This window comes from Canis lupus, chromosome 25 (assembly GCF_003254725.2).
Source record: "Canis lupus dingo isolate Sandy chromosome 25, ASM325472v2, whole genome shotgun sequence".
NCBI lineage: Eukaryota > Metazoa > Chordata > Mammalia > Carnivora > Canidae > Canis > Canis lupus.
The window spans coordinates 14,679,066-14,692,208 of record NC_064267.1 but is presented as its reverse complement, the minus strand read 5'-3'; the positions used below and the strand labels follow the sequence as shown (position 1 = coordinate 14,692,208).

The following is a 13,143-nucleotide window of genomic DNA, read 5'->3' as shown; positions in this document are numbered from 1 at the left end:
ACCACCCCTGTTCCTACGTCTGCCTTTTCTTCCTACTCCCTGCCCTCGTTCCCAACTGGGTCTGCAATGATCCGATTTTCTGCTTTATCCTTTTCCCTTTGTGATTTTAAAGTCTCTAAGCTGATGGGCTCCTTGCATTTCTGTCCTATCATTTACACACATTTTATGGAGTTGGGTTTCTCCACGTCTGCTGCCTAGAAGGGAGGGATTTTAGCACTACAGTGTGATACTGCATCTGTGCATATGCACTGCCTTTATATGTGTGCTCTCCCTCTGAGACCATAATTTCCATTAGGGAAGGGAAGGGCCAGAGTACATTTTATTATCCCTGGGACCTAGGATAATACCTGGCAGAGAAAAGGCACTCAAAAAATTCTTTTTGAACTGAAATGCAAATTGCTGGTAAGTAAACTAAGGTTCCAGGAACTTTATTTATTTTTTTTTAAAATTTTTATTTATTTATGATAGTCACAGAGAGAGAGAGAGAGAGAGAGAGAGAGAGAGGCAGAGGGAGAAGCAGGCTCCATGCACCGGGAGCCCGACGTGGGATTCGATCCCGGGTCTCCAGGATCGCGCCCTGGGCCAAAGGCAGGCGCCAAACCGCTGCGCCACCCAGGGATCCCGGTTCCAGGAACTTTAACGATTTAACTGGGCTACACAGTGCTGGCTGGGTCTGAGGCAGGATACACACCTGGTCTTCTTGCTTTCCATCCCCACCTGGCTCCCTGCTGGCCAAACTATAGATCACTTCCAAGGTAAAATGCTTTTTTTTTTTTTTTCTGGTCTGTACGTTTTCTTCCTTTCATTTTTTCAGTACAGTTGACACATGGCGTTACATAAGTTTGAGGCATGCCGCACAGTAATTTGACAATATTGTGCTGTGCTCACAAGTGGAGCCCCCATCTGTCACCGTACAGCGCTATTACAATATCACTGAGTACCTTCCTTCTGCTGTGCCTTTTATTCCTGAGACTTATCCAAGGTAAACTGCTTTAAAACAACGGTTTCATGATTTTCACAAGAAACTACATAGTAGTTATCAATTGCATCCTGACAAAATTCTCCTGTAGTACTCCAGACCCTCGGTAATCTGACCCTTAATCTACTTAAGTGATCTTCTCTCCCACTGTGTGTGGAAGCCCAGAGTCACCTCCACCAGGCAGGCCTCTGCACAAACAGCAGGTCTGGACCACCGCCCACGTGGATTGCAGACCTCTTCATGCTGCTGATCACTTCCTCACCAAGGGAATGCAGTCTCATTTAACTGAATGGCTTCAAAATCTTCAACTACAGACTAAGGTCAGTCATTGTGACTTTTTCTTTGGGAGAAATTTTGCATGATGTGGAGCTACTTCAAATTCTCAAAATGTACTTTAGCAAAATTAGGAGAAATGAATATATTCTAATAACAAAAGAGTAAATTTAATGTCTTCTTTCCTTTCCTCCTATTGTAGTAAAAAAAAAAATGTAACATTAAATGAACCATCTTAGCCATTTTTAGGTGTACAGTTCAATAGCGTTGTGTATTCACATTGTTGTGAACCGATCTCCAGAACTCTTTCATATCTTACAAAACGGAAACCTTATACCCATTAAGCACTTCTCCTCCCTCCTTCCTGCCCCCGTTCCTTGGCAGTCATCTTCCTACTTTCTGTTTCTATGATTCTGACCACTTTAGATACCTCACCATGAGTGGGATCAGACAATGCTTGTCCTTTTGTGACTGGCTTATGTCACTTAGCATAATGTCCTCAGGGTTCATCCATGTAGCATGTTGTTAGAATTTCCTTCCTTTTGAAGGTAGAATCATATTGCACAGTGTGTACACACCATGTTTTCTATACCATTCATCTGTTGATGTACTTGGGTTGCTCCCAGCTCTTGGCTACTGTGAGTAATGCCACAGTAAACATGGGTGTGCACGTATCTCTTTGAGATCCTGCTTTGAATTCTTTTGAATATATACTCAGAAGTGGGATTGGTGGATTATATGGTAATTCTATTTTAACATTTTGAGGAACTCCCATATTGTTTTCCAAAGCGGCTGCCCACTGCATATGCTCACCAACAATGCACTTGGTTCCTTGCCAAATGCATGTCTTCTGTTGAATATACAGGTGTGAAAAGGCCATTACAATCTTGTAAACATGGAGCAAAGATTGTCGTGGATTAAAATCACTTTTAAAATCCCCAAAAGCCCTACATACAATAATATGAAATCAGATATGGTGTGTTCTCTTTCCACAGCACTTCTTAAAGCTGCAGGCAAGCCCAACAGGAACATCCTATATCATCTAAAAGCTCTGCACAGTGATTTTTAGCACGGCCTCTGGCTAGGGCCAATTCTGAAACAACACACCTTTTTCCATAGGGTAAACATACAGAAAAATTCTAAATCTGGATAAAATGAATTTTTAATGTTCTTGTTGAATTGTCACAATTGGCATCCTCCTGGAAAGGCTGTTGTTCTGTAGGGGTCTCCCAGCTACTGCACTTGGGCCACCTTCTTCCTGCAGCAACACCTACCCAGTCCTGTCCCTTCTTCGGTTGCATCTTCAGATTCAGCCCTGAGAACTGCTCTCCCCTCCAGATCCCTGCTTACTGGCCTGACCACCCCAGGCCTCATTTATAGCCTGGTTAGATGGGGCCTTAGAAAAAACTGGACACAACCACATATCCATAGAGTTCAGACTATTTTTAAGTCAGCAGGACTGCTGCAAATACAATTAGAGGTAATATAATTCGAGATGACCTAAGCTGTTTAAAAAAAAAAAAAGAAAGAAAGAAAGAAAAGAAAAGGCCAACAACAAAGAAGTTCCACATTCCTAAGGAAACATTCTTCAGGGAAGCAACAGACATTCTCCTGGCTGAACTTACATTTTGCGTTGGTGAAGGGATGAGACCTGGCCACAGACTCCAAAGGTGAATTTTTATGACAGGAAATATCAAACATCACCAACAATGGAAAACTTTATTTTATAGCATGTGACAAAGGAAAGGACTTCCTATAGGAGTCTGGTTTGCGTACACAAAAGACAGGCCCATGTCCTGGCGGGAGTTTTTCTCAGGACACACAACATGTCTATTTCCCGTCTGGCTTATTTTTGCATGCTTAAGGGCTTTTGAGCAGAGTGATGGAATTTCAAAAGCACTGGTCCAGGAGTCTAAGACCTTGGTTTGGGTCCCAGCATGGCTACGTAGACAAAGACCCTGAGCCTTTGCTTTTTCATTTGCCACCAAGAAAGACAGCACCTCTCTTATCTGTCTTCACACATCCTGTGGGGAGAGCAGATGACAGGGTGCATGTGGAAGCGTTTTGTTAAAGGAAGGTAAGAACGAACACAGTGGGCTTCACAATCAGCCACTTGATGTGAAGGTCATCCGATGTCAGCTGCTGCCATGATGGTGGGCCTAACCCCAACAAGACTATCTCCCAACTAGGCCTCTTCCCGCTGGTACAGCTCCTCTGTGGGGACTTCCACTCACCGAACTTCACTGATTACAGGGGAATTCCTACACGTAGAATAATCTGCTTAAAAACATGTGCTTTAGAAAACCTCCTGCTGGTCGCTCAGACTTCCTCAGGTTTGAGATAAGCCAGTCTCACTTCCCATCCTAAAAATGGAAATAATCAACCAGGGAAGGCAGGGAGGGAGGCAGGCGGTTTGGACTCAGGGCATTGAGCAGCTCTCACAGAGCCACTACTACTACTGCATGGGCCAAAACCCTGACCACCCAGAACGACTCTAGGCCATGGAGATGCACACAGAGGGGACGAACCAGGTTCCAGGGCACTGACTCAATGGCAAAAGATGGGACACTGCTTCCTCTTCAGCGGTTCCACGTACCCAGTGTTGATGATACCCAATCACCTGAGAAATGTTTAGAAGAAGAAAGATTCCTGCCCTCTGCTGGACCATGGAACCAAGTTCTCAAGGAAAGGGGGGATGTTTGCTGAGTATCCATTTTTAAAAGCATGCCAAGTGCTTCTGATGCCTGGCTAAACGTGGGAACTGTGCGAACTTAAGGCCAAATTTGCTTAAATCCACCAGCAGGGATCTGTTCTAGGATGTATGGGTTCTGTTGCCTGTCTATGCAGCAAGCCACAATCTGGAGAGCAACGTACTCTGATCTCATTGGGGAAAACCTTTGCTTTAGCTACTCTGTACCACTGAATGTTCCATTTATTACCAAAAAGGACAAAATCCCTTTGCCACTGGCTAACCTCTCCATGAGGAAGCAACATTCTCACCCAAGAGTCGATCAAATTCTGCCTCATATCTTTGAAGACTCTGGTTCCCACTTCTTGATGATGGGTTGCATGACTTTTTGGCTGTCCTCCCCATTACTCCGTGACCCCCTGTAGCAACAATCTCTCTCTCTGATGTTCTAGAGGCATGGGAGAGCTTACTGCTTTTAAAATATGCATCACATTTATATTGTTATATTTTAGCTGTTTAACTACGGTACTCTGGTTAGCTGTTCATGTGCCTATCTCTTCAAATCTGCCCCCACTCCGCTCCCTAGGAAAAGGACTTTCTTAGGGAAAAGAAACATGCTTACTAGTCAGTATCACTTGATTGGGTGAAAGGCTTGAATGAACAGCTTTTGTATCTAGAATTTAAAATGTTACTGTCATGAAAATCACTATTATGCCTAATCTAGACTTGCAAACCATTTTCCTTTTAAAAAGTATTTTTGAAGAAAAAAGAAAATAAAGTATTTTTGAGCCTTTTAAACATATTGACAGTAAGATCAAAAAGAGTCCTAGAAATGAACATGGTAGCTTTCACTGATAACCTTCTATAGTGTCCATGGATCTTTTAAAAATAATTCTCTCAACATTTAGCTTTCCATCTCGATTCTGCTTAGGGCCACTCCTGACTTCTGTTGCCCTGAGCGGTGATGGGAATAAATCACATCACAACTGAGCCTAATTTACACCATGGTCCTGATGGAGGATTTTATTTGGATAAATGCTTTAATGAGTTTTGTTTTAAACTACCTATGAATCATCTTCCCTCTTCTCAATTTAAAACCAAAACCTCCCCTAGAGTTGGGTCATATACATATATATACTATATCATAAAGAAAAGAGTCTCCCTGTGCTCATCGGCCAAATGGGTACTCAGAGCCCTCAGATACCTGGGTTAGGTATCCCCAAAACAATGCCCCAAGGTCTCTCTTCCTCTCTCTCCTGGGAGCACAGAGGCTAGAGAGACTTCAGCTTCCTCCTGTTCTGGAAGCTTGCCCTCCCTCTGTCCTGTCTCCAATTCAGACGTGGGATCCAGGCTCTGGGTTTCTCAGTGTCTTGCCACTAACCCTCGGGTTTACCTTTGGCTTATCCCCTGGAATCCCCTTAGCAAGCTGCTGCTCCTCCTTGGGTTTCTGGTTCTGACCATGGCTCCCCTGTCCACCACACTGCCACCTGTGGATCTGTCGTGGGCTCCTCTCCCCGACTTGGCTACTCCCCCCCAGAAGGCTGTCTGGGCTGGTCTCACCACCCCTCACAGCTCCCGACGGCTGCTTCTTGTGCTGGCTGCTTCTTGTGCTGGCTGCACAAATCCTGAGCAAAAACCTGTCTGGTTTCACCACAACCCCGGAATGAACCCTCAGTATGTACCAGGCACTGTGCTCAACAGTTAATATAAATCAACTCAGTTAAGCCTTGTAAGCATCTTGGAATTATTACTGTCCATTTATAGAGGAGGAAACTATAGCTCAAAAAGGTCACACAACCACTCCTAAGTGGTGGGGCTGGAATTCAAATCCAGGTCTAACTGGCTCCAAGCAATCTTGCTACGCATCTGCCTCAGTCCTGGGTCTTACTCAGTTCACAGGGACAGGACCACAACCTGGCAGCCCGTCCCTCCCCACCCTCCCCCTGCCTGTCCCCTAGCCTGGCTTTCTCTGGAGAGGAGAGCCATCAGGCTGTCCCTCAGGGTCCCCCAGCCCCTCCTCTGCTCCCTGCCCAATCAGGGCACTCAAATAAAAGAACCCACAATTTAGCAAACTCAGTACTTTTATCTTACGCTGGCATATCATTTAAAGTTGACTAAATACTGTGTTTGCTGTCATTTCCATCATATATATATATGCTTAGTATAGTGAGTATATGGAAAAGTCTGTGGAACATACTGAACCAGTGAACATTCAGAGCAGGAAGAGAGAAGGTTCCTGCAGAACCGGCCTTCCCAGTTAAATAGAGTTCCTTCCTCTTCTTTACAGCTAGGCTCATCAAAGGAACACAGCCACCTGTGTGTGTGTGTGGGGGGGGGGGGGGGGGGAGCAGGGAGCAGCAAGGTAGCCCCTAACAGAACACAGGGAGGGAAGAGAAGTGCAAAGCCTTGCACAGAAGATTCTGCTATGCTACATCTCTTTAGCTACGTGGAGAGCATTCCACTCACAGCCAGAGGCTGGGTCAGGCCTTCCCTCGGCCTTTGCAAGAGTGTGGGAAGAAAGACTGGGAACCTTGCCCAGGGAGTGGAGGAATGCTGAAAGGAGGAGCAGCAGGACAGCGGGGGGCTCCCATCACTGACCGCCTGGCCGCCTCTGCTCTCCCACGCACTGGCTGGCTTGGCTGGCTGAGCTGTAATAAACACACAGACCCACCCATTGGTGCTCAGGATGAGTGGGGCGGCCAGCCCCTCTCTGTTCTCCATTCCAGCCTCATCTGGTACACAACAGAGGACCATGGTACTGAGTTACTGGAGTTGACAAGCACAGCCACTTGGTAGGCAAGTCTATACTCTGAACAGCAGTGGTTGAGTGAGCAACTTTTTAGTGAAACAGGAGTACATGCGGGTCTGGTTTTTTTAATCTGCCAGACACAGAAGCCATAACCACATCCCTATCTGCTCTCGGCCAACACAGAAAACCAATCAAAACAAGGAAGATGTACAAACTCTAAACTGCATTGCTTCGGTGAGGCCCAAGGCTGCCTTCAAGCTGTCAACTACAGTTCTCATTCATCTCAGCCTGAGTTACTGGCATTGATTTAAAGCAAAAACAGAGACAAGACTTTTAAAGAGCATCTTGTATCCACGTTGTAGCAGTTGGCTAAAATTCATTCTGTGGAGTAGTTTTTTCCTTACTTCTTCTAAAGAATACATGGATTACAATCTATAACTTTTTAGTGTGAGAGTACCACATTTCCTTCATATTTAAATAGGAACTACCTTAGCTCATAACACTCACAAAAATACTGAAAGTCAGAGGGAGAAGAACAGTGCAGTAACCAAACACGGGGCAGTATCACTTTTGCAAACAGTAAACAGTCTTTTTCAGCAATCAATACACAGCCTTCCATACCCCAAATTAGCAAGGAACATTTATATACAGCCCAACAATAAACCCTTGTATGGAAGAATTTCATGTAACAGAAGCAAAACCAGCACAATAAAAACCAGATCTGTAACTCGTACAGGACGCATGCTGCTTCTTTTCTGTTTCACCCTAACAGCTATGCCACAAACAAAGCCAATTTCTTTGATTTACTGTATCCACAACTAAAAGTACCCTCAGGACGCTGCACAAGGATGAATGAACTCTCACAGACACGCTTACACTGACGAGCAGCTGCAAAGAGAGAGCACAGTAACTTGGAAGGAAACAGAGTGGAAGCAGCAACATTGCCACGACATAATAATTCATTCTGTGCACACATACCCATGTGAAGGCTTTCCAGACTCCAAAATCTTGCTATTTCCCCTCTAGCTACCATCCTCCTCTTTGAAGAACAGCCACATTCAGAGCAGGACCGGAGTGTGACTGAGCATCACGGAGAATCACACAGGCTCTCAGCTACGGAAACGGCAGAAATCGCTTATTCACTGCTTTGATGCTGTGCACACTCCCAGCACAGCCCGCAGGGCAGCTGACAGCTCGCTCACTGCTCAGAGCCGCCCAGAGCCGCCCGGACAGCAGCCCCAGGCGTCCCAGGGACGACGTCAGGGAGGAAATTCGTACCAAACCCAAACACACTCACAAGCGGATCTAGCGGGGTCAAGAGTCTTCGATGAAGATGGCAGAAATGCCTTTGCTGCTTTTAATTACAATCCCAAAGCCTGAGTGAGACTTTCAGAGAGCTTTTAGAAAGGTATCTATTTCAGGGGGAAAAGGCACAGAGGTTGCTAAGTTCAAGAATGGAGTTAGAATTTCATGACAAAATTTTGAGTTATGTTCATTGTAAATTTATGAAATCACCTTAAAGGAAGGGTTTTGTTCAAAAAAAATATACACACACACACACACACACACACTATGTGAAAGTAATATGTATATCTTTCACTACATAAAGTGCGTATTGTCTATAATGAAGAAAATCACTTTTTTAAAAGCATCTCTCTAGATGACATACAGGCCATTTATTTCTCCTATCCTCACTAGTTTCTAAGTTATGTGCAACAAGCAAGTCTTTCTTTTATATTGTGAAATAATGACTGCTGACAAACTATGCTTTCTTAGATTTCTTCATGCCAGGAAGATGTTGCCTTTTTAACTTTATGAACAATGAGATATAATATATGCAAAAGAGCAGTCACATGGTCATCCCTCAATAAATGGTGGTTAAAACCATCACAGTACCAGTTAGTAAATGCATGTTTTACTTTGATGGGACTCAGACCACCTGGGTTCAAAATCTGCTTTACCAAACTACATTAGGAAAAGTTTCTAAGTCTCTAGAGATCACAGTTTCTGGACTGCAGAATGGGTACGGCTGGGGCACCAGTAATCCTCTGAGGGTTATTGAGAACATATTAAAAAGTGTTTAGAACAATATTGACACTTGATTAGAGATTAAATAAATGTCACCAATCATGCCTCAACGTCAAAAGACCTAACGTCCATAAAAAGGTGCTAGTTCCCACAAGATTCACAGCATGGACTCACTAGGGAAAACTGTATAGTTAGGGTTATTGACTATGTGCTGTACCGTAAAACTATTCTTACGTATTTGTGGCTATAAAAAAAAAAAAAAAAGTGTGGCTATTTGTACTGCCTTAATGCATCTATCTCACCTTTAATTAAACCCAGCTAAAAGGAGTTTTCTTAGGAACTCACAGCTTCAATAATCCATAACAAAGGTGAAATGCATGTGAAAACCACACACACACACACACACACACACACACATACATATCACATCAGCTTCACATCTTTCCTTTGCAAATATTTTTTTTAATGAGTCAAATTTTTTAAATGATAGTAAAATAGCTCATTCAAAAGGGGATTATCTATTCTTTAAAAAGGTGGTATTAAATTAAATTATGGACTCAAAAGACTCCTTGGAATTGTTTCTCAAAACAGATTCTCCATATAAGGTAAAGTTTCCTATATGCCACAGGGAATACTAGTTGCCTAGAATGGTCCATGAAAAAAGTCTACCTCCAGGAAATGCACAAGGATAGGCATTAGTAGCCAGAGGCTCTCGTAATTCCAAATAATGATATCTGTGTAACATTGTTTAACATAGAACTTTCCAACCTTATTGGTCACAAAACTCTCTTTTTATAGTAAAACATATTACTACTCCCAAAGAAAAGTGTGCCAGGGCCTTGCCACTCAGGGTGCGGTCCATGGACCCATAGCACTGGCAGGACCCAGACCTGGTTAGGTCCCATTCTACCGATGTAGAATCACAACCCGCATTTTAACAAGGTCTGGGGCATTCAAATACACATTCAGATTTGAGAAGTATTGTTCAAGGCAATTCAAGAAACTTTCCCTGAGGTAATATCGTGAATGCCAGGGTGCTTCTTAAAAATCAATTCAGAAACTAAAGATGACCATGGAATCAAAGGGCAGACGTAATTTTAGCTTAGAATGAAGAGGCAAAATGCTCAATATTGAGATACAGAGTACTGAAAAGTTGGAATTAATTCTGATGGCTGTCTCTTCTAACAGTTTAAATTCCAGTAGGAGGTAACTAAAATCCAGAGTTTTCATTTTCTTAAATTTGGGGTTTCTTTGGTTAAAATTGCAAGTTGTCAAGAAGAAAAAAGATCTCTTTGCCACATTTCCTTGGTATTGTCCTAAGGGTTTGTTTGCTCACTTTAACTTCTCAATGGCAGCTGGTACACAGGATAGCTCTTACATCCCAAAGACTTTTTCTAAATCCAGATACAGGGTCAAGGTACTACATTAAGATCCTTGAGAGTTTAGGATCTTAAATCAAAGTCATTTAGTAAATAAACTTACTTTACTGCACATCTAAAACAAAACAAAGATAAAAAGAAGGAAAATAAACAAAACTGTGTTTAAATGAAGCATCTTATCAAAGGATACTGACCCAACAACCCTTCTAAGATATTTTTGGGAGAAGTAATATAGAAGTTTGACTTTCAGCTTAAAAAAAAAAAAAATTTCTTTTTAAGTGATGAAAGCCTAGATTTACAAGATCAATAAGAAGACCACAACAAAGATCTTAAGACTTAAACTTCACCACCCCCCAACACACACATTAATCTATTTTCCTTGGATAAGACACCACTACATTACATGGTCAGGACTGGGAATAACAAACACTGATTACTGGCAACCCTAAAAGAATTAAGTAAGGGCTCAGTCCCATAGAAAAGAAGAGAAATTCAAGTTATATCTTAATATCAAACATTTAGAAATCAGTGGAGATTAAGTAAAAGTAGAAAATACATGGAATGTTATGATAATTTTTGTTATATAGATTTAGAAATTGAGGTGATTTTTTGGCAAAGTGATCCCTAAGATCCATATATGTTTACACACACCCATATGGAAAGGAAAATGCCATAAAACTATTGGAGTAAGTTAGCAGTGATACCTCAAACTCAAACCAGCAGTCATCTCTGCTTCTTCAGGACCGCTTCTTGAGATTGACTAGGTAGTCATTAAGGTTCATTCCACTTAACTTTGAATTTCTGATATCTTATTTTAAGTACAATATGGTATGGATTTTCTTTTATGATCATCTTCTGCTTGTGCAAAGATTACCAGCATTCATTTTCTGCTCAAAGTTTCCCAGCTCCTACTGCTGCTTCACCAAAGCAGCAACCTTCCTGCATGGTACAGAGGGGGGTCCTTAACCTAAGAATATCCTAGCAACTTCATGTGCCTGCTGGGTTTAGATATGGCCCCATTATCAAAAGCTACAGGACATGTATAAGACAGGAGAAGGTCCCGGAGGATAAAGTAACATTATTCTTCAGCAATTCTTCTAAAACAACACTGTCAATTTTAGAAAACGGGCTCAAGGATGGGTACACCACATCACCACGAACCCAGGAAGTCCCTACATCTGGCTGGAATGAACCACAGTACCAACTCCCATTTGAACAACCCAGAATTAAGAGTAACGCGAGATGCGTTCTATGTACAACCACTCGCTCTTCTCCGTTGCTGATATGGGGCCACAGTTCCTAAAGGTGGACTGGGGGATTCCTTAACAGGAACTAATCTGCTATACTTGCTATTAGTTATTCAAACCAATGCTCCCTTGTCCCCACTAGCACAAATAAATATCCAGAGTGATCCTCTTACTCTGAATGGACTAAAAACAAGTAGTAGTATTAATTATTAATCTACAGACCAGTGACGTTATTTTCCAGAGAAATATAAGAAAATATAACCCAGACAATCAACGTAACATGTAAGATAACATTTTCAAGAACATTCTGATGTATAGCTGTAGACACTGTTACAGTGTGCTGCCTGCTTATGTATGGCTAAGGCAGGCTCAATTTAGGTCTTGCTGAAATATCACTCAGCAGCCAGGCTCCTCACCGCAGAAGGGGAGGACCCAGTCACATAGAGCACACAGGAAATGGAGCCGAGTTGTAAGAACTTGCTTGGTGAGAACCATGAGCACATTTGAAGATATAGAGGATATAAATGTGCCTCTCTCTGTGTTTTCAAAGCTACTGCTTTTCAATCTGTGGTGATGCAGACTCGAACACACAAGATGATGCAAAATTTTTCTCAGTGGCTTAAATAAACCCTCCCATCTGCCCCTACTCTATGCCCCAACCTCTCCAAAAATGACACTGTTCCCGGGCACTGTTTATCACAATGTTTAGACTAATTCAGAAACAAATAAAAAATTGCCCTTTAGAAGAAAAGTTAATGTCTTAATTTTAAGACCTCTGCTTCTCCCGTCTCCTGTAAACAGCATGAGGATTTTTTCATCCTTCTGAACCTAGTACATATTTCGTGTCTGTTCTGTATTTATGAATTTGTCTTTGCAGTCTTAAGACTGAGCATGTTTCAAACATAACAAGAGCAAATAGGTACTGAATAAATTTCCCTTTCTTCTTTGTTTTAATTAAAGGCAATTATTAGGGCACTGGTCTTAAAAGCCAAAACACCGGTATATGTGTAAGCACATAAAAAAAAAAATCATTTTGTGTTTTTTGATGGAAAATCATAGCACTTGGAAAACAGGGTGGGATGGGAGTAATCTGGACTTTAAGTCAGCATGATCTGGTCTCAAGGCCAGCTACACTACTTACAATTTAAATCTTGCTTAACTGAGTAAGGGAAAAGGTCTGAACAGTTTAAAGCCTTGGATGTATCTCTGGGAATGGTAATATGTACAGAGCACAGGCACTGTGTAGTTGTTCGCTCGATGTTTATAGATCTACTGGCTCGCCTTCCTTGACTTTTAATATTCTTTCTTCTACTTTTAAAACTCAATTTTGAAACTTGTATTGGACACAGGATATTTTAAAGACTTTTTTTACTTTTTTTTTAATTCTAGAAAGATTTGAACAAATCCAAGTTTTAGAACTGAGAATATTTTAACTGTTAAGATGATAACAATTTCAAGAGTTTGCTAGGAAAAAAAAGTGAAAAACTTGGTTATTTTTCTGAGACAAACTAGAACATTATGTTCCTTTTAAAAAAATCCTGATTATAAGCAAAGACAAGGTCTGAAATACCAGCTCAGATAAAACTCCTATCAGAGCTAACAGCATTTCTAAAACCTACAGGCACTACGGTTCAAGGCACTGATGTCCATGTTTGTAATACTTGTTCTTGTGTACGGAATAATTTCTAAATTCCTCTGACTGTGGAATCCACACTGTCTCACAGCATGGTCAGAAGAGAGTGCTTTTAATGTGTTCAGTGTAGCAGGCAAGAAAACACTCTTACTACAAGTATGTGCCT

At 42.0% G+C, this 13,143-nt stretch overlaps 1 protein-coding gene across 6 annotated transcripts in view; it reads right to left on the bottom strand.

Annotated features, from left to right (window-relative positions):
* The window catches only part of SPATA13 (spermatogenesis associated 13), a 144,083-nt gene that overhangs the window by 26,838 nt on the left and 104,102 nt on the right, over positions 1–13,143 (bottom strand). The window contains exon 1 of one of the 6 annotated variants that reach the window (XM_025462699.3): positions 7,669–7,890. The exons of the other annotated variants lie outside the window; for them this stretch is intronic. Coding sequence (XP_025318484.3) covers positions 7,669–7,723 — 55 coding nt within the window. The 5' untranslated portion in view covers positions 7,724–7,890. Of the gene's footprint in view, positions 1–7,668; positions 7,891–13,143 lie in introns of those variants that run through there. 6 annotated transcript variants of the gene reach the window in all.